The 21,018-nt window shown below is 40.7% G+C and overlaps 2 protein-coding genes across 2 annotated transcripts; one reads left to right on the top strand and one right to left on the bottom strand.

Moving 5' to 3' along the window:
- Positions 1 to 55: 55 nt before the first annotated feature.
- entpd5a (ectonucleoside triphosphate diphosphohydrolase 5a) lies at positions 56 to 12,554 on the bottom strand. The gene is made up of 14 exons (XM_037796407.1): positions 12,415 to 12,554; positions 7,019 to 7,852; positions 6,188 to 6,267; positions 5,744 to 5,887; positions 5,280 to 5,355; positions 4,700 to 4,735; positions 4,192 to 4,280; positions 4,021 to 4,100; positions 3,865 to 3,926; positions 3,664 to 3,765; positions 2,817 to 2,960; positions 2,648 to 2,704; positions 1,672 to 1,787; positions 56 to 1,496 (listed from the first exon to the last, which is right to left on the bottom strand). Exons 2-14 carry the CDS (start codon positions 7,452 to 7,454, stop codon positions 1,413 to 1,415), a joined length of 1,506 nt encoding a protein of 501 aa, XP_037652335.1. The 5' UTR covers positions 7,455 to 7,852; positions 12,415 to 12,554; the 3' UTR covers positions 56 to 1,412.
- On the top strand, positions 12,523 to 21,005 carry LOC119504338 (basal body-orientation factor 1-like). The gene is made up of 11 exons (XM_037796406.1): positions 12,523 to 12,719; positions 13,896 to 14,148; positions 15,428 to 15,493; positions 16,889 to 17,032; positions 17,129 to 17,209; positions 17,686 to 17,756; positions 18,416 to 18,560; positions 19,075 to 19,568; positions 19,767 to 19,874; positions 20,648 to 20,719; positions 20,888 to 21,005. The coding sequence occupies exons 1-11, from the start codon at positions 12,676 to 12,678 to the stop codon at positions 20,979 to 20,981; spliced, it is 1,572 nt and encodes a 523-aa protein (XP_037652334.1). The 5' UTR covers positions 12,523 to 12,675; the 3' UTR covers positions 20,982 to 21,005.
- Positions 21,006 to 21,018: the final 13 nt, after the last annotated feature.

The following is a 21,018-nucleotide window of genomic DNA, read 5'->3' as shown; positions in this document are numbered from 1 at the left end:
TATAGTATTTCATTATAAGAAGTCTATGAATATAAAAAAGTATAAATACACAGTTAAGTACATTTTTCATGTTTTATTAAAACATATGTATAGTATACACTTATTTCACTGGATTTAATAAAAACACATTTTTACATATTGTCATTTCTGAGCAATTGTGCAGCATAAAGTTTTTGCAATGTCAAAGCAGTTTCTGTCAAAAGATATCACTTATAAAAGTCTACATTATGTATATACAGCAGTAGTTATTGAACATGTTGAATACTGAAAAAACAGCAAAGTTATGGTTTAAAGAGCAGTTACACGCAGAGGTCAAGAGTTAATATTGTATGAGGATAATTAAAATGCTCTACATTAGATAAAGTTATTTAAATATTTGTACAGTTCACAAGAAAAATGAATTCAAAAACAGAATTCAATAGTACTAATGTTTCTGAGCAACCAGCAACAAATGAAGGAGTTGGGTTTGAAACTTTTTACATAATTTCTGTTTACATTTTTGCTGCATTTAAGGCGGTAAATTACGTTGTTTTTACTATCTACCCTTGATGAGAGGTCTTTCTACCGCTAGTCTAAAATAGAGTTCAGACGTAGGACCCCTGCAATTTAGCCATGCTTGATAAGGTCTTTTCCACTCTAGACAAAACAAACAATAATGGCTGGACTTTAAAACTACAGGCATTAACCTGATACAGTCTGTCAGAGGCATCTCTCCTTGCCCCCTCAGTCATGGTGAAACCAACACTACTTGATGAATATGTACAACTATTTAGTCGACGTCAAAGCAACTGATCATGTCTTGGCTACAATATCTGCAATTAAAGTGTTATGTGCAAAATTGAAGAAAAGAAGCTGTATGATTGTCAACTGCACCATTTCCAATGGTGGCTAGGGGCGAACGAATTAGGGATTCTGTAACATTATTTACTGCTAGAATGAAATGAGGATTGATTTACAAGCACTTAGAAAGACAACTATGGTTGCACCTCTAGTAACTAGTCTCTAAATAAATCTCACTGTACTGTACAGTAAGCACCAAATACCATGACTGGTTGTATTGCTTCTAAACTACCCTGTACACACTCAACAGGTGGGTAAGAAAGACATTTCAGATCAGACACCCATAAGGAATCAAAAATGTAAACGTTTTACAAAAATAAAGGCAGCCCACCAGTTATGAGCTCAACATACAGTAGAAATAGCTGGCCTTATAAAAATATAGTGATTTCTTTTTTTTCAACAGTTCTTGAAGTGTTCGCAGGGTGCTGAGGGTTGAGGAGGAGAGGAGGGGGCATGGTGGGACCAGGTGTGTCTGTGAGGGGACGGGCTGAGCGGGGGTGGACGGAGGACGGGAAGCCCCACAGTGACAGACTGTCCCTCTCAGTGCCGGCTGCAGTGACAGCGAGCCGTCCTTAGTGGATGTTGAGGTTTCTGAAGTAGTCAAAGGTTGCCCCCAGGGCCCAGCTTGTCTCCACGTTGTTCACCTTCTTGGCTAGCTGTTGAACAGAGAGTGACAGGAGGAGGGTCATTTAAACCAAAATGACAATGTTTAAGTCTTGTGAAACACTGTACAGACTGAATATGAAGGTTTTGTCATGTAGCTTCTCATATTTTGTATCTCTTTGACTCCCACATCCACTGTCCACAGTAACATGGCCCTGGTTTGCTCACCTGCAGCACAGTGTTGTCCTTGAAGCCAAAGCCCTCTTTTAGCAGACAAGTGATATATGTCATATCCATGCAGAGGAAGGGGCTGATAGCACGGTACTTGGTCATTTTGTTGCACACTGCAAAACACAAAAAGCCACAGTTTTCAGACATGGCAACACAGGTTTCACACACCACTGACAAAAAAAGTAGTTGACGGAGACACCTTGTTGCATCATATAATAAAGTCACGTTCCATGTTATAACAAAACAAAAAAACACCTTTTCTAACCCCTGTGCTACATGATTAAAAGATGACCTTTCTGTTTTGTTTGGGTGAATAAACAGGGAGGTGCGAGGAGAACGGCTGAGGGTCAGCACAAGGCTGTGGGTGGGTGGCAGCGTTAAACAGACCAGTGCACAGTTTGTGTGTTTCAGTATGTGTCAGCCCCCAGGTGGTGTGTGGCTGTCAGGTGCCCTCCTGCCTGGGCGAGACAGACATCTCCAGCTCAGCTGCCAGCCCAGCCTGAGCCAGACTTGTTCCTCGAGACCATGTGACAGTGTTCTCACAACACAAACAGCCTTACATAACGCATCAACTCGTTCCTACTTGCTATAAATCTGGTTCTGCATGGACTTTGCAAGTGTCACACACTCGAGCTGATAAGCATGGTGTGTATCGGTTAAACATACAAAAAAGTTTTATAGTGATATTAACATATATTTACTCTATAATAAACTACGTCTGTCTTATAATCCATCTCCATAACAAATTTCAGCAGATAATCGGTTACATTTTACTGTTGTAATAAATTATTTTTTGACAGGATAAGCTGTGCCATGCCAAGAGTTTGGGCACAAACAGTGTTTAGTGCTTTTGTTGTTTAGACCATAGACTGTGTTGCATGACGTTTCAGTGGTTAAAGGACTGATATATATATAACTTGAAAGATGGTTGGTTTCATACACAAGTGTAGAGAAGATAACATGTAACTCTTACCTTCTTTGGCTCTCTTCTTAAAATCCCGGACTTCAAGCGCACCACCTCGACTGCCATCTGTGCAGAAAAAACATACATGCAATTTGAATACCTATTTTGTGCAAAAGATGATCATTAGCGTGGAAGATAATGGCACTGGAAGGTGACTCTTTGGTCTGTGCCCACTCACCAATGAGGCCGGACTCCACAGCTCTGTCGAAGTAGTAGGAGAAAGCGTAGAAGACACTGCTGCCCTTCACTTCATAAGGCTGGTGCACTATTCCTTTGATCACCTTCATAACCTCATAGTAGCACAGCTTATAGCCTGCATAGCCTGAAGAGAGAGAGAGAAAAGGTATATGTAGTTTTTTCAAAGAATTACTTAACTAATAGTGGAAATGGTGGAGTAAACAATGAGTTAAAGGTGCTTGGATGCAGCGATGGTTGGAATGCAATTGTGAGAGTCTAAAGCCTCAGTTTGAGGTTAGCCAGGGGTTGAAGCTGGGGGCTCACCATGCAATAAACAAGGGAAGCCCCAGAATGGACAAGTTTCACACAGCCCCATTGGTATGGTTGGCTCATTTGTGCCGGCAAAACCATGTGCTGACAAGAGCAGCAGTTAGTGCGGCCCTGTTGGGCTGTCTATTTTTACCACATAATTGTGAGCGGTCCAGATCAAGCCGCTCGTTACACAAAAAAAATAACAACTCAGGGACAAGCCCAGCATCTTTTGGCTACTTGACTGTGGTATGGGAGTGACTGCCTTATTTGTGAAGTTAACTGACAGTTTTCTTTTCATTTAAATACAAGGTTGACTGCAGTATAATTGTTCAAGAGGCAAGACAGAGAGAGAGAAGGGATGACAAAACATGCGTTTGGCGCCAAGGTTACAGAAACTTCAGCGGGTTGAAATGTTCTCATGAGAGACTGTATTGTACTGTACTCTATTGTGTTCCAGAGCTGAGAAAGGAATGCACGGATCGCTGCATCCAAAGCACTGGGAAGGCAATCAAAACCTCAGTGTGCTTTTATCTTACCGTCTGGAATCCCGCTAACTTTGTAGGTGGTTCCTCCAAAAGTCACATCTTCTCTGAACTTTTTCGGGAGGCAGGAACTGGTGAAGATTTTCCAATCTAGCCCTGGGAAAACAAAAACACAAACAAGAAACAGTTTGTCATCTTCCAATGAATGCATTTATGAAAGAGTGCAAATGGAGAGGTGATAAAAGATAGTCTTACCATCAGCTCCTAGTGCTCCAAGAGTTGCCAGTCGAGCCGCATACAGTCCATTTCCAAGGTAGCTATGAGATGGTGACAGACAATTATGGTAAGTTTTTAGACATATTTGTATGTTTTACTCTAGAATACTGATAGGTATATGTAATCTAATATTACCTGTGTGTGTAGAGTTGATAGGTATGGGCAAAGAGGTTGAAATTTGCAATGTAAGTGGGGGGAGCAGACTGAACCGTTTTCTGTTGGATGAACAACACATGCTTAGTTGTATATTTTTAGTGAGAGAATTTTAAAACATACTTATTTACCAACATAAAATATTTAATTCACCTTTGACTTGGGAAGGAATGTGATCTGAGTAGATCCTCCTCCCAAATCCAGGATGCCCACTGTCCTCCTGGTGTTGGAGTACAAGTGACCTGCGGAAAATGAGCCCAAAGTTAAACAGGATAAGGTGCCATCAATCATCGGTGCAACAAACAGAGCATACTGTGTAATCATGTGGCTTCATCACCAGTTTCAGTTAGAATTCCCTCCTTTTACGATCACAACTGTCAGAATGATGCGTGCTTACAGATAATGTATTTCCCCCCCACCAAGAGGGAAAATACCTTTTTGGTTTGAAGCTCAAAATAAATGTGATGGTGCCATAGCTATGTGAAAAGCGTGAGGAAATATTGCTTGTTTTTGCAACCCGTTTGGGGCCAGTGATTCAAGCTCATGACCTCAGACAGGAGACAAGAGTCTTTCCCTGCCGGGCTTCTGTGTACACTGGAGCCTCAGATATGAACCTCCTGACCACTAACACCACCATAGCAAAACACAAGCAATGTCTTACCTGTGAGGAAGTTCACTGTGACCCAGGCGAGGACTCCTAAAACAGCACACGGGTGAAAATGTCTGCATTAGTAGAAGCCTGAGAAGTGCTTACAACTGACCTGTGCTATATTTTCACATTTGAATGTATTCAAGCACAGAAAATAAACTCCAGCTCTCCTTCATTATGCTGATATTAAAGTGGCAGAGTTGGTGTTAAGTAACGTGCAGGATAGCAGACCAGCCCAGGTAATTACAATTGTCTCGGATGTCAAGTTATTGCGCTTATAAAGTAAGGATAATGAATGACACATACTGTATGATGAAACATAACATAGTGAGGGTGTCTTAATGAGTGATGTGGAGGATCGCACTAAATCATTGGGCGTGGGACTACAACTCACACTGGCTTAATTATTAGTCACAGCGAGGTAGCAACAGATCTCTTGTAAAAATAATTATGAGAGCAGCATTGTTAGCTGCATCCTCAGTGAATGAGTCAGTTAAAGCACCTGGTCAGACAATATATCTGTCAAAAATAAAAATGTTTTGTGTACTATATATAGTACAAAGTGGTTACAGGGCATTGAAAGATAACCTACCTTCTTTTGCTCCATTCATGATGGAAACGCTGTTGTTTGGCACAAAGAAAGGGGACTCATCAAATACATCTCGCACCTGTGGAATACATTTATTTCATTACAATTATCTACTGGATATGTGTCAAAACAATACAATGATACTGGACTACACACCCAAATATTCTGCTGTTGTCAGGATATAGTCTATTCAGGCTCTGCTTCTGTTTTAGAGTGACAGATAACTCAACCACAAGCATGGCTGGAACAGTAGCCTGGATTTAATACTTTAAATTACAAATATGGTTGCTCCACACAACCCCACAACAGCTGTTTTTTGCGACATGATAGCCACCAAATGGGCAGACTGCTGCCTTTTTTTTCAGTGACACTTGTAAGCACTTAGTGGTTTCTCATCCCTGCTCCTTGGCGGGACGGGTGGTGTTTGTGCCAAACTGTCTGAGGGCAGAGAGAAAAACGTGCCTCACCTCCTTCAGAAGAGCGTTGGCCTTGTCTTCAGGCAGCAGACGCAGACCCGCCGTTGCCTTCAGGACCACCGGGGTCCTCTTCCAGTCCACCTCTGGCACTGTCTTCTTGGCAATCTTCAGTAGCTGGCGGATGGTGTTGCCGCCCTGCGGAGGAGATGGCAATCGGTTAAAGGCAGCATAATCATCAGAAGGAGAGGAATTTCATAATCAAACTGAGAAATGTCTTCAGTGGTCTTTAAAAATGTGTAAATCAAAGGTTGGTAAATATAGCAGACAGGAGTGGGCAGCAGTGACATCATCAGCAGGAGGCATTTTTGTAATTACACAGTGTTTACATCATATGAACCCAACCCAAAGCAAATCCCAGTGGTTTGCAGACAGTGAACAACTCCCTAATACACCTGATAATTAATAATAAGTGATGGTGTAAACACGCAAACGTACCTCCTCGGGGTTGTCCTTGTAAGCAGAGAGTCCAGGCTTCACTGCATGGTACATTTCATTGTCCAGAACTGGCAGCTCAACTAAAAAAGAGAAGACACAGATCATAAACCAGAGTGTAGTACAGTGATATTTCTGGGGAAAAAATTGGAACTCAAGCACATGTAATTGCATAGCTTTTCTTTTTACAACTCATGATATTTAGACTGCAGGACTTCACCTACATCAGTTTTGGAGGTCTGCTTCCTACACAGTTGAGTCAGACAAATTAAAAAGGCAGCTACTTTTAGCAGCTGTGTTGCCCATGCTCTCTGCCAGTGCATGTGATGTTTCAGATGATGAACAGTTTTCTTCTTCATCTCCTTGTATTTTTATATCTGGTATATTTTTTTTTTACTTTGCACTACTAACTTTTTTACTGCCTTTTTACTAACATGTTTTGCACTATGGAAATGTGATGCTGGAAACTTGAATTTCCCTCAGGATCAATAAAGTTACTATCTATCTGTCTATCTATCTATCTATCTAAAATGAAGTCCTGTGACTTTTTTGTGTTATCCTTGATGTTTTTTTTTGACTGTGCATTGGTGTTGTAACCATGTAAGTGTCTTTTTAAAATGAATTGTCAAATAAACAAAACAAAAAATGTATAAGTTGGTTAAGTTGGTAAAGTTACTATCTATATATCTATCTAAGTTTATCCTTACACCACACAGTGAATGAATTAACAGCAAGCAGACAGAGTGTGAGCCTGCAGCAGCATGTGCAAACTAAAGCCCTACTATTGGTTTAGAGACAGAGAGAGAGAGAGAGAGAGAAAGTGGTTGCACTCACCAGGGTCTTTCTGGATGAACTTATAGATGTGGATCCTGCTGCCTGTGCTCCCGGCGTCAAACATGATCCCGTAGAAGAGCCGACTGGTGTTGTTGCCGGTGGAGGAGGAGGAGGAGGAGGCTTCAAGCACCGGCTGGTAGACCACAGGTGGCTGGTAGGGCTCGGCTGCAGGATGCACCACCTCGGGCACCGGGTGGAAAGCCTCTGGGATGGAGGGGATGGCTTCAGACGCCGGGTGGAAGACCTCGGGGATCACCGGGTAAGTCGGGACTGCAGCAGGCTCCGGGTTGGACACCTCAGGGAGGAGGTTTTCCGTGTTGGCAGAGTGATCCCGGTAGCGGTAGAAGTGAGGGACGTAGCGGTGGTGCCGGTAGTAAGTCGCCTCTGCAGCCAGAAGCCACACGGACAGAGTGAGGAGCAGGCTCGGCGTGGCCATTGTTTGCACAGCCAGTGGAGAAGAGAGAGACAAGAAGTTAAAGAGGAGGATGCTGGAGGAAAAGATGCACAGGGGCCCTGCAGAGAGAGAGAGAGAGGAGATGGAGAGAGGCAGATGCACACTCAGGACTGTCCGGTTATCCCTTTACAGTATATAAAGACATAAGGGCTTGGCACAGAGCCACACCGACTTCAGCCATCCACCAATCCTGTGGAGGTCCATCCCAACTCCATCAGGAGTCACCCCCTCCTGGGAGCTGAGCTGGAGACAGACTACCTGCCTACTAACAGAAGTTCCCTTTTTTTTTTTTTTTTTTTTTTTTCTTTGGGAGGATTATTTTTGGTGATGTTTTTCCCCTCCTCTTCTTTTTACTGGTTATTCTGGAGCCAGAAAATCCCCTAAGGAAAAGGAGAAAGGGATTTTTAGAAAGAAGTCAAAATGAGTGGCTCACACTTAGAAATAGTCTTAAAATACGTTTTTATGGGTGCATTTAAGACTTGCATAGTAACTTTTGCCTCAGAAATTCCTTTTACCATGCAACTCTTTGGACTTTCACAACTTCACAAGTGGCACAAATGTGGCTTCTGCTTAAATTAAGAGTGATGTAAAGTTACTATTTAGCTGTTATAAAATACTTTTTTACTTTGCAACTTAAATATTAAAATTGTCTAATCTTTGCACTCATTTTTTTGGAATTAACCTTTTAAGTGGTGAGTTTTGTTTTATTTAAAATGCATTGGGGCTTTGTGGGGAAGACAATAAATTAAACAGAGAAACTCAATTTAAGACTGAAAATGTGACTCATTATGTATTTTAGGTAGAATGGATTCTGGCTTTGTTTTTATTAGGTATTACTTCATCTACTAAATCATGTTCAGTAGCTGGAATGAATCATGCCTGTATTTTTTTTTTTAAAAATCTCTCAACCTCCTCTTCATGATCCTACAATAATCACCACATTAAAATCTGCTGCAGCCCTTTCACCAACCTTCAAAAATGCAAATGTGACCTGCAATCCAGCTGGCATAAAAGTTAAAAGAATGTTAGCAATCATCTCACTCCCACTCATCCTTGTGTTAACCACAGGCTTTCCAAGGGAAAAATATTTGGGCAGCAAGGCACGTTTCACGAGAGAATGCATGAAAAGCATGAGTGGATGTTTCTCTGCTTTAGGTGGGTGGCTGGCACGGCATCATAAGCCATGCTGGATGGAGTGTATCAGCTAATGCTTTCTCATGTAATGTTCACTTACTGGCTTTTTAGTGAAGGATGCAGAGGCATCAAGGATATCATCACAGCAACGGAGCACACACATAGAGACCTTACATGAACTGAGATTTTTTACCAGGCTGTGATATTTTTCACCCACTTTATATCAACAGAAAGAGGACAAACATCTGAAACAGGAGGCATCCTCGGGGACCTGAACCTGCCCCAGCCCTGACCTAACATGTGCTTATACAAGACTGCTTCACCTCAGGCAGCGGGCGACTGAGGCAGAAACCGAGCTGTCGGCCAGCCCAGTCGGGAGGGTAAGGGGAGGGCAGAGGTCCTGCAGATGGGCACGAGAGAGTGCAGGAAGTCCACGGAGAGGACAATGTGGGGAGGGTGGGGCTTGGCACCAGTGTTCACCCATCATGCCATTCCACTCCCAGGACACTCGACTGTGCAAAGCACTGTAATTTGGACTAAAAATATTGGACTTTCTTTCCTCCTTCCTTTTTTCTAAATACTGTGGCTACTTTTTTCAATCCTGCGGCTCACCAGAATGGTCATTCGCCCCTATCAAAGCTACATGTGCAGGACCTCTCACTGACTTGTGCCCATAGATGTCTTTGGTTGCATGTTAACAGTGTGATAATGTGACTAGTAAACCCTGGATGGAAAAAGTCCTATTACAAATATTAAAGAAGCCATGTTTTGTCTGGAGTTTGTTTTCATTTTGAAATTCTTGTTTTCTTGCTGTTAATATTCCAACACATCTTGTGGTCAATGTAGCAATTAATTTGGATAATGTGCAATGTTTGGACAGCTGCAATCCACCTCAACTGGTGCATGAATCACAGCATGTTTTAGTTTTAAACACACCTACTTTTATATTACAATTATAATGTGATGCAATAGAAGCTGCCCTCTTTTACAACAGCAATTCTGAATATTGAGTCTAGATACAATACACTAAACTAAAGGAAAATCTATATGTTGCCAAATCATGATGGGATGTCATCCAAATGTGCACTGCTACTGTATAATCTGCATGTAAAGTGCCCCTCTATAACATGACAAAGCACATTACAAACACGATGTTTTAAAGGACATTTTGGTATTTTGTTTCAAGTTAACTGAAACCATAAAGCATGAGAAGAGACCCCAGCTTTGTAATCTACACGGCGCAATATATCATTAATATGCTGCAATCTTACCCTCAGGAATGCCATGTTTGTGGGTGTCCTACCCCAAGAAGTCCATTGAAGAGACCCAAACCTTGTCATTACAATTCCAATGATAATGACAGCTTTGAAAAGCTCAGGGTTATTTCAGTTTTTCTCTCCTCACTGTCATAGTAATTACCTTTAAATTTAGTCTTCAAACTCTGTTGATGATGCCAGAGCAGAGAGCGACCCTATATGATTCAGTTTACAGTAGCTACACCCAACACTTTTGTGATATTTACTTTTTTTGTTTGATGAATAATCTACACTGGACACTGTCAGGCTCCTGCAGAAAGCCGAACAAGATAATGGAGAGAATTTAGTGGTTTTGAACTTCAATTATGACCTGGGCTAACTTTACATTGTTTGCTTTGGATGAGCTTCTTCGAAGATGTAGGCCAACTGCGTTTACGTTCATCTTTGTGGTTTTCCCATAACTCCAGCAATAAAACTGAGGGGGTGGCAGCGGGTAACACATAGTTCTTTTCAGGACAACCTGGACAATACTGCCGACAGGGGCCAAATGTATTTCATGTCATCATGTGGGAGGAGATCATGTGCAAACAGATCCTGTTTGATAGGGCCCAGCATGAGAAGACTGTAATTACAAGAGAAGTGACAAATAGTGTGTCAGTCCAGAGGCTGTGGAGCAGAACAGACATCTGTATCTGGCAATCTCCTACAGTGATTGATTGATAAACCTTTATTTATACAGGAGAAACTCATTCGTTTTGCAGGAGGAGAGATATAAAAAACAAAAGAGCAAAAATTAAAAAAGGAAATAGTTGGTGATAAATAAAATGTTAATATGGAAAAGGGCGTTAATTAAAACAGACACATTGAGCTGGTGATCATTTTTCAATGACGCATAAGTGTGCCAAGTCCAACAGCATTATGAGGGTTATTTGTAGGTATCCTAAGGTCAATAATCAATTAGTCGACTGACAGAAAATTAATTGCCAACAATCTTAATAATTGGATAATTGTTAATGGATGACAAAATGTCAAACATTTGCTAGGATTTTCTGTTTGTTTATGGTTCATATCATTGACAAAGAAATGTAATATCTTTGGATTTGGGACTCTTTCACTTTGTACTGGGAAATTCTGAGGGGCATTTTTGAACAGTTTTCTGATATTTTACAGACTAAACCATTTATTCATCTTTATATTGACTTAGTGATAGACTCCTGTGTACATTTTGCATCAGGGTCCTGGTATTGTGCATGCTGTCACACTGGCATGTCTTATTGGTACACTGGAATATTACAGAGCCATTGTTAATATTATTAGCACAGCTTTTCCTATGACAAGTCAATATATCTGCTTTGACAAAGTCCTATTGTAGATTGCCACCAAGTGATTTATTTATGCATATTTAAGAGTTGAACTTGCTTTGAAAAAGACAGTGTGGTCAAATCATTGCTGATACAATAACATTTTTGTGCAGTTATCTTTTCCTCAAAATAATGTTGTTATATTTATATGAATTTTTGTTTACTTTTATTATCATTATTATCCAGTATCTTACTGTCGACCTCTGTAGCACACTGACATACCTGTACATACATTGCTGCATATTACATAGGCCTATCTAGGTCATGCTGATGGTAGCCTAAGGCTATCACCAGTAATAAATTAATGAAGTTGATGTGTAATTGTCTAAGGAAATGCATAGCTCAATGCAACTTCAATTACAACAAGGGCCATAATGAAGTCCTGTGACTTTTTTGTGTTATCCTTGATGTTTTTTTTAACTGTGCATTGGTGTTGTAACCATGTAAGTGTTTTTTTTAAAATTGATTGTCCTGACCTCCGACCCTTCACCACATTTATTTTTATTTAAATTTATTTATTTATTTTACTTTATTTTATTTTAATTCTTGGATTGTTTAAGTATATGTCCTCCCCATTTTTCTCTGAATTCAATTGAAATTACAGTTTAAGATGAAGTCCTGTTTTTGTGTTTCCTCTCTCTCCCCTTGTTTTAAGTTGTGAACTTTTGTGTAAAAACAAAGAGACAGCTGTAAAATGAAAATACAGTAGGAAAGAATGTGATGATGATTGTATAAGTTGCTGAAACTGCAATAAAAACTAAAAAAAATAAATAATAATTGTCAAATAAGCAAAACAGAAAATCTATAAGTTGTACTTACATTGCTGCATATTACATAGGCCTATCTAGGTCATGCTGAGAGTAGCCTAAGGCTGTCACCAATAATACATTAATGAAGTTGTTGTATAATTGTCTAAGGAAATGCATAGCTAAATGCAACTTCAACTACAATTCTTGAATGTTTATGTAAAGCACTTGAATTGCCCTGTTGCTGAAATGTGCTATACAAATAAAACTGCCTTGCCTTGCCTTACAATAAGGGCCATAATGAAGTCCTGTGACTTTTTGGTGTTGTAACCATGTAAGTGTCTTTTTAAAATTTAAAAATTGTCAAATAAACAAAACAAAAAATGTGTAAGTTGTACTTTTTACAGTCATTAAAAATGCATTTCAGACATAAAGATGATCCCACCAGAATCTGCATAGGCCCTGTAGAAGAGACATTTGATCTGGTCCTTGGTTACTGCGTCTCCATGGCAACAACACTAACACACACACATGGTTACACAGGGGCTCGGTATCGGTAGCTACCGTTAGCCAAGCTGTTAAAACTCTAGGCTATATAGGCTACCGGGTAAATAGTCTACCGGGTAAATAGGCTACCGGGCAACTTCTCCTTACGGTAGCACGGGGGTTGCTTTCTGTCGTGTTTTAGCCCGGAAAAGTAGCAGCGATGGTGAAGAAGAAAGTCACCAAAGTAAAGAGGGCGAAAGCCGGGTAAGTGTGTTTAGCCTACATTTTGACAGTGTCCATGGTAACAGCAGAACACATTAAAAACATTTACATACAAAAGAAGCATAGCGAAAACATAAACAAAGAGCTGTGCCAAACATAAAGGGACAACAGAAATGATACAAAACCAACATAAATTAAAAAAAAAACACAATAAAAAAATATATATATAAATAAATAATAAAAAAGTATGACAGTATGACAATAATTTCACTTAAAAACTTTAAAGATATGCATACATTCATTGTTTTCATTGCTTTTTTGTATTGTGAGGAAGAAATTGTTGACAGATAAAGATCCATTTCTTTCATAAATACAAAGAAATTAGGCTTTTTTTTGTAAATTTACACTTGTGAATGTGAAACTTTGCGAGAATTCAAATTAAATTAATAAGAAAAAATGCATTACTGTCTTTGTCTAGCCTGACATTTTGTTGCTACACTTTTTTACGCTGGCATTGACGTTCAAACAGAAACTCTACTCCTCTAACTTTAAGCCAACACTAAACCTACACTTTTTTTTCTTTTTTAGAATATCTTATTTTCAAATCTTTTAGTTAACCAAATATACAAAACATACAAAACATGAACTCACACAAACATGGCCCCAAATTCCCTCCCTATCCCACCCACATACAAACTGAAAAAGAGCCATACTCAGGTGGAGTAGGCTAGTTAACTATCAATTAAATTAAAAAGGATGAAAAAGAAAAAACAAATTAAATACACAAGTAAGGAAATCATAAATAACGAGATGCAGTGTTCTGACTTATTCAGATGACTAATGATGTAACAAGTCTGACAATTTTGTTATATCAAATCCGATATAGGTGTTGGTAAGGAGTCCATATAGGTTAAATAGGGTTGCCAAGTCTTCAGAAAGGTGTTGTATTCATTTCTGAGGGTATATGTGATCTTTTCAAGTGGAATGCAGGAGATGGGAATCAGACTTTCATGTTATTGCTATACACTTCCTGGCGATGCATAGAGCTATTTCTAAAAACTGTTTTTGAAAGATTCTTAAAGGTGTACTAATGACTGTGAAATTCCCTAATAAGCAAATTTGAGGATCCAATGGGAAGGTAAATCCTGTAAGTCTTTGTTATAATGTCAGAGAAGTCCTGCCTAAAGATACTAACCTACTCTTTGTATTTTGTCACAGGAAAGCAAAGAAAGATGGAAAACAGGAGTCAAAGGGGGACAAAGAGTCTGACGTGGAGAAAGCCAAGGCCAACGCGGCCCTGTGGGAGCTCAGGTTACAGGTCACCGAACAGTCGCTCGTGGAGTACCGCGAGGCCTGCCGCAAGTTGGCACGGGCAAATGAGGAGCTCACCAACCAGCTGTTCCGCACGGAGAAGGACACGATAGATACCACTGGCCTTCTGCAGAGACAAGATGCAGCTAAAGAGGAGAAGGTCGTAAAGAAACTTTACCCAGCCAACATCTGTATGTGGGGCCCATGTGGATAGTAAATGGGCTGAAAAATGGGCCCTATATGGGATTGTCCGCGGGTTCCATAATGACCCAATGTCAATTGCCCACATGGATTCCATGCAGGATTACAATGGGTGTTATGTCGGCCACAACTGGGCAACACACCCAAGACCCATCTTGGTCCCAGCTTTAAGTTCTATGTGGGTACTACATGGGGACTACATAGGCTGAAATGTGAGTTGTAAGAGGGTTTGTCCACAGTTTCCATGTTGGCCCCTTGCACTAATTTCCCAGTAGTGACCCAACTAGGACCCACACAGGTAGCCCACATGGGGAGCCCATGTGGGACCAACTTAGCTGACCCAAGTGAGCCCCAGATAAGATGCCCATTTTGGGCCCATACCCACTTGGTACCCAGGTGCCCCAAGCATAACCCATGTGGGGCCCACATAACCATAACTTAAAGGTCCCATATTATAAAAAAAGTGAGTTTTTCATGTTTTTTTTATTATAAAGCAGGCTTAAATCCTATATAAAAAGTGAAAGTATCGAAACACTTAATCAACAGGGAAATACACACAGCTCGTATTCAGAAACTCTGCATTTGAAACAAGCTGTCAGGATTTCTGCCCATTCGTGATGTCACGAATGTACAATATTTAGACCCTTGATACAATTTTAAATGTAAACATTCTAAATGTGTCCTAGTTTATTCCTGGTTGCAGTCAAGGCCTATGGAAATGAGGCTTGGTAATGCGTCATCAACGCGTCATATTTTAGGGGGGTATGACACATGGCAGTAAAATCTGGCCTGAACTCGCCTAAATTGAGCCAATCGCAACGCACGACCACAGCTTCAGTTACACTGAGCATGCGTTATACCCCATACCCCAAGACCCGTGACCCAGCCTCTTTCTATAGTCCTTGGTTGCATTGTATGTGAATGTCATCAGCTGACAGGAAGTACACATGGACCCAAGCTGTTGCCTAGCAACGCAATTCTGTTGCAATTCCATCAAAATGCGCTAAAACGGAGTGTTTCAGACACATGGGTAAACACAGGCATATTCAGGCTGACAGTATGAGGAAAATAAAGTGTTTTTTTAACATTACAGCATGTAAACATGTTCTAGTAGAAACACAAAATACAAGTATGAACCTGAAAATGAGCATAATGTGGGATCTTTAAGTTTGTATATATATGCACTGAACACGATGAATGATTAACTAACCCTCTTTTTAACAAATGTGTTTTAACAGATCAATACGCTGCAGAAAAGCCTCAAAAGTCAACACGCACTTGCATGTGAGGAACAAAACAAACTGGTGAGTTAATTTTAAAACAGCCTACACGAAAAGAAATGCAACTTGAGCTTTCATTTGGCCCTCAAAATATGCTCAAGCTAGCTTGTTCATAGTAGAAAACGCCATTGCTGAGATTTACTGAGCAACTTAAAAAAAAAAAAAAAACTGCTGCGCTGTTAACAGCTGTCTTGTGTGTAATTATGTTGACATTTAATATGTAAGAAAACAACAACCAAACAAAGCGGCCATAAAACAAAAAAAACAAACCATCACATTCCGAGTTACATGGTATAATGCTATTTTTAATCTGTCAGTGGCCACAGAAAAATTAAAAGTGCTTGCTTGGGAAAAGGCAGTCACACTGCTGGTCCTGATGGTGTTAACCACCACCTCACATGTCACACAGATCCTTACTATAAAACACCAGCTTAAGTTGCATAATGCTCACCAAAGGAACGTATTTGGACTATCCTTAAAGTTAAGGTCACGCTATCAAACTGACATGGCAAATTTCAAGTACACTTTTGCTTCTTTTGCTAGCAGCTGTTTTCCATCTTCCAGCTCTTATTCAAGCTGGTAAAATGGAGTCCAATAAGCTTCTGAGGAGGAAAAAAGAGGCATGGTCTGGACCAACTTGAACTGTCACATATGTCCAGTTAGGGGAAAACAATACTGTCATGTGGTCTGTGCATGTGACTTGCTGTTCACAGCCCTTTTCTCATTTTGAGGTGATAAAAGGGTTCATCTTGAAAATGGACTTAGCTAATGGAAACTACTCGAAGGCATGAATGCTCTGGCTTTTGTCTAACATTATGAAACTTTCTGAGTGTTGACAAATTCAGTAAGCCAAATACTTATTCCGTAAAGACTTGTCCAACTGCACATCATGAGGAAAAGACAGATGCATGCCACACTAATCCCTTTTAGCTTGAAACTGGTGCATTTTTTTGAGAAGTTGACCACTTGGTAGATCACACAGAGTGAAAATTGCATACGATGCAAACCAACTTGCATTAAGATTGGTGCACTGATGTAGATGAACACATACAGAGTTATGTGAAGAATAACGATTAGGCCTAAAGTTGTAATCAGATGGTTGATAGCCTCTCATTTAGTCGTCATGAACATGTTTGTGGGTGAATGTTTTCCTAGTCTCTCATGACTTTGGTCATTTTGTCACATTTTTGCTCAGACTTTTCCACAGTAGCATCTTGAGGTATTTAGCCTGACTGGTCTGTGCTTAAGTTGGTTTGCAAAAGAGTATGGCCTGTGTGAACTCTCTTCCCTAACCGATACAAGCTGCACTTATGGGAACTTTGCAGAATCTCTAGTATATAGATGAGAGGATGCATTTAATACGTAGAATGTTTTTCATTCTGCATATCTAATATGATCTAATATGATTGGTTTCAACAGGTTGATGATTACACGATTCAAATCAACGAGATGAAGGAACTGTTCAGAAAGAAGTCCAGAGACTTTAACATGATCCAGGATGGGATGAAGAAGATTGAGGTGTTTCAGAAGAGGAAAGCCCAGATGGAGCAGGAGCTCAGCGATGTGAGGGGAAAACAACACAGTATAAAGTGTTTCCTATTAAGAGCGGTTCTTCTTTTTGCCAGGATGTTAATAACCATGACCTCTTTTATTTTGTAGATAAGAGAAAATATGGATGTTGCCGACAAGGAGCACAGGGAAAACCTAAACAAAATGGAGTACAAGTTCTTCAAAGAAAAGGTATGGTCAAGTCAAATGATCCTACTCTGATCAAGGTGGAAGATACTGGCTAATAATGAGGTGAAATCACAGTGAAATAGGTGTGATTTGAAAATATAACAGCTGAACAGTGGACAGATGAGGGAAGATATTGTCCCGGGTAGAGCTGCAACGATTAATCGATTAGTTGTCAACTATTAAATGAATCGCCAACTATTTTGATAATCAATTAATCGGTTTGAGTATTTTTTTTAAAGAAAGAAAGTCAAAATTCTCTGATTCCAGCTTCTTAAATGTGAATATTATCAGGTTTCTTTTCTTCTCTATGACAGTAAACTGAATATCTTTCATCTTGGGCTTTGATCGACATTTTTCACCATTTTATGACATTTTATAGACCAAACAACTAATCAATATATCGACAATGAAAATAACCTTTAGTTGCAGCTCTAGTCCCTGGTGGAATGTCAAGTGAGTTTTTTCAAATTTCCCTGCAGGATCGCCTGGAGAAAGAAGCCGAGGAGACGATAGCCGTGGTGGTGGAGAAGGCCCACAATGAAGCCATTGTGTGAGTGGGTTCCCGCTGTCCCTTTACTATCTAATTTTAATCTTTAAATTACACTTTGATGTCCTCAGATGACGCAAAGAAAAAATAATTTACTCACACAAGCGTTTATGTATATAAATATATATATAACTAGAACTAATGTTATTTTCTCGACCACACTGGTTGGTCATGTTCAGATAGTGTACATCACCGAAGCCAATGATCACATCTTCAGCCGCCCCGGAATGAGGAGAGCTTAATGCACATGGGGAAAACCATAGTTTATTACTTTTGGGGCCATAAGACGTATATTACACCTCTGCTATGTTTAGTTATTTTTTACAGCTCATAAAACATCAACATTGATACTGGTGTGGTCCTGCCGGTTTGGTCTTGGTGTCAGTAATTGATTTAATTTTGAACACACTCGGTACACTTACCCAGTTCATTTTATGTGTGGGAACCAAGAAACTGAGGGCAAAATGTGTGATATGCTCTAAAAGATCAGAACTCGATGTCCTCACATTACCACCATGACTGATAAACATAACACATTTGTTTTATGATACTTGGAACACTCCATGCAGGTTGAATCTTTGTGCAAATGATTCATATGGATTTGTACATAATCAGAGACAAATTTGTCTGTCTTTTTTTTGTTTGTCCTGTAAACTGTTTAGGCAGTTGGACGATGCCTCGCGCTCTGTGTTCAAGGAGAACGTCCGTCTCAATGAAGAGCTGAAATATCACATGAAGGAGGCAGACGACCTGCAGATATTGACAAATTCACTAGCTGAGGAAAATGCCTCCCTGGCACTGGACAAGGTATGTTTGGACCGTAGGACAGCAAACAGCAGTGTTACTATTAGGCACCGGCAGTCCTTGGATAGAGACCATTCATCTCCATAAAGTCATTCTCAATCATTTCAGTTATGAGACTGACTTGTCAGACCCTTGCAGAATATATTTCAGGTGGTTTTTCCCTCGTGTTGTTTACTTATGCTGACCCTGTGTATTTTGCTTGTGGTCCTGCTCCTGCCCCTCCACCTCCTGACTACTACCCAGCCTCTCAGTGGTCAGTGGTTGCGGTGAGTTTCCACTGGTTTATGGGTTCAAATTCAGTGGCTTCTCCTTCGCAGGTTTCTGGCACAGATTCTTGAAGACAAATAAATATTGGGCACATTAATCTTACCTCTGATGATGACAGTAAATGAAGGGAGTAAATCCACTATGTTGAAGCTTTGGCCTCTCACTCAGCAGCACAGGCTAGCACACAAACCATTATCTGTTCCAGCTCTATATTGGCATTTCTACTTTGCTCTTCTGTCTACTCACCCAGAACACGTTTGAGTTGATGGCAAAGAAAAACACAGCCCAGATGGAGGCCCAAAAGAAGGAGCTATCTAAGCTGAAGGCCATGGTAGCTTCCCTGGAGCAGGCCCTGGAGCTAAAAGGTGAGGAACCTGAGAGAGAGGAGAAGAAGGAGAAGGAGAAGGCTCTGGTCAGCATCCAGGCCGGCCAGGTAGAGTTGGAGAAGCTGCAGAAAGTGCTTTCCATGCGGGAGAGGGAATTGGGGCACGTCAAGCGGCTTGCGAGCACCATTGTAGAGCAGCGCACAGAGCTGGAGCAGTTCTTCCACGAGGCACTGGCTCAGGTGAAGCAGGAGATCATGGACAGCAGGCTGCGATACAAAAAGGAGGCACTGCAGGCTTATCGTTGGAGGCTGAGAGAAGCCACGGCAGGAAAACTCAAGTTCCCACCCATCCGCACCTTTCATAAAGCCCCCAACAGTACCAACTCTGTCTATTCTGACATGGAGGCGGCTGCGAGGTGGTAGGTCCACTTCCCATCATTTCCATGACTTCTACAACTGTGTGATATTTTTAATACCTTATGTTTATCAGCACCAAGTCACCTGCAGCTCATTCAGCAGTCATGTAACCGTAACGGTCTTCATGATATACATAAAATAATGTGTAAAATACCAGGGGTTAATATTAATCATTAACCATTCATCCACCTGTTTTTAAGGACTCATCAACCAGACAGCAAAGTTGAAATCTCAGATCTCACTTGGGAGCAGAAGGAACAAGTGCTCAGGCTTCTCTTTGCTAAAATGAATGGACAGCAGAGGGAAAGGTAATAAAACCTCCCAATAATTGTATCATGTTTGTCTTAGCAAAAAATTTGCTTGTTGCTTGTTAATTCATTAACTTCATCCAAAATAATACTCCGCAATCCACTTGTAATCCCTTAAAATGGACTTGTGGATCAATTACCTCTGAAGAACAAAGTGCAGTGACACCAAGCAGTAGTTCAGGCTGAACTTCTGGTGACTCCTCCCTCTTTTTAATGTTTTAAACAGCCATTTTCTCAGCAGAAGAGGATACCATAAAACATCAGTTAGGCTTCGACCAATTTTCTTTTCCATCCAGCTGCTTAAAAAGAATGAAGAAAGAGTCTGGGCACAATAGTAAAAATAGGCCCAGCCACAGAGTCGTGTGCTTGGAAACAAACATCTGGTCACGTCGATTTGCTTTCAGCCTATTGGCCCTTCTTCACGTGCACCAGCAGTTTATTTTGTTCTTTGAACGCTTGTGGTTAGAGAGCAGCTGGTAACATGATTTTCAAAAAGGAGTGTGCAGGGGATCTGAATGTATGGGGGTATTGCAGGCAAGAGAAGATGTATATTCATGTTAACAGTGGTCTGGCACCTAGTCCAGCAATATAACGCAGAACATTTGGCAACTCAGTTAGCAGCATCGAAAGTCCATGTGCATTGTGTTTACCCAGACTAACCCCTTTCCAAGAGAGGCTGCAGCAGGCCTGAGTGAATAGACACCAGTGTGCTAAAACATGGCTTTTCATTATGAGGTTCTGTATGTAACTGCAACTCTGCATTTTCCTGATAGGAGAGCCAGCCAACATCTGGCTTTGTCTGCCTCCTCTGAGAAGAAGAGCCCTATTGACAGCGATGCTGCCGGGTAAGACACCAAAGGAATGTACGGGAATAAAAAGTTGTACCTCATCCTTACAATTATGAAGCCTGTGCAGATTAACTGGTGCCACATTCCATGTTTAACGGAAAAAGCATTTGCTGTGAGAACATGAGTGCTTACGTGTGATTTATCAGATCGCTGAATTTCTTTCAGAATTAGAGAGGAGCTCTCCCCGGCGACCTTCGTCACCCAGGCGCCTGTTCTGCCCTCGAACGCAAACAGCCTGCCGGATATAAACACCACATGACCCCTGTGTGGCCTCTGCATTGCACATCACACTGGTT

This window comes from Sebastes umbrosus, chromosome 16 (genome assembly GCF_015220745.1).
Source record: "Sebastes umbrosus isolate fSebUmb1 chromosome 16, fSebUmb1.pri, whole genome shotgun sequence".
NCBI classification, from domain to species: Eukaryota; Metazoa; Chordata; class Actinopteri; order Perciformes; family Sebastidae; genus Sebastes; species Sebastes umbrosus.
This window is presented reverse-complemented; position numbering and strand designations above follow the sequence as displayed.

Coding starts and splice junctions, on each gene's coding strand:
- entpd5a (XM_037796407.1), bottom strand. CDS start 7,454: ATGGCCACGCCGAGCCTGCTCCTCACTCTGTCCGTGTGGCTTCTGGCT. Junction 2,961..3,663: donor AGTTAGCGGGATTCCAGACG/GTAAGATAAAAG, acceptor CTCTCTCTTCAG/GCTATGCAGGCTATAAGCTG. Junction 2,705..2,816: donor TGTGGAGTCCGGCCTCATTG/GTGAGTGGGCAC, acceptor TTTTCTGCACAG/ATGGCAGTCGAGGTGGTGCG.
- LOC119504338 (XM_037796406.1), top strand. CDS start 12,676: ATGGTGAAGAAGAAAGTCACCAAAGTAAAGAGGGCGAAAGCCGG. Junction 14,149..15,427: donor ATGCAGCTAAAGAGGAGAAG/GTCGTAAAGAAA, acceptor GTGTTTTAACAG/ATCAATACGCTGCAGAAAAG. Junction 17,033..17,128: donor TGGAGCAGGAGCTCAGCGAT/GTGAGGGGAAAA, acceptor TTTATTTTGTAG/ATAAGAGAAAATATGGATGT.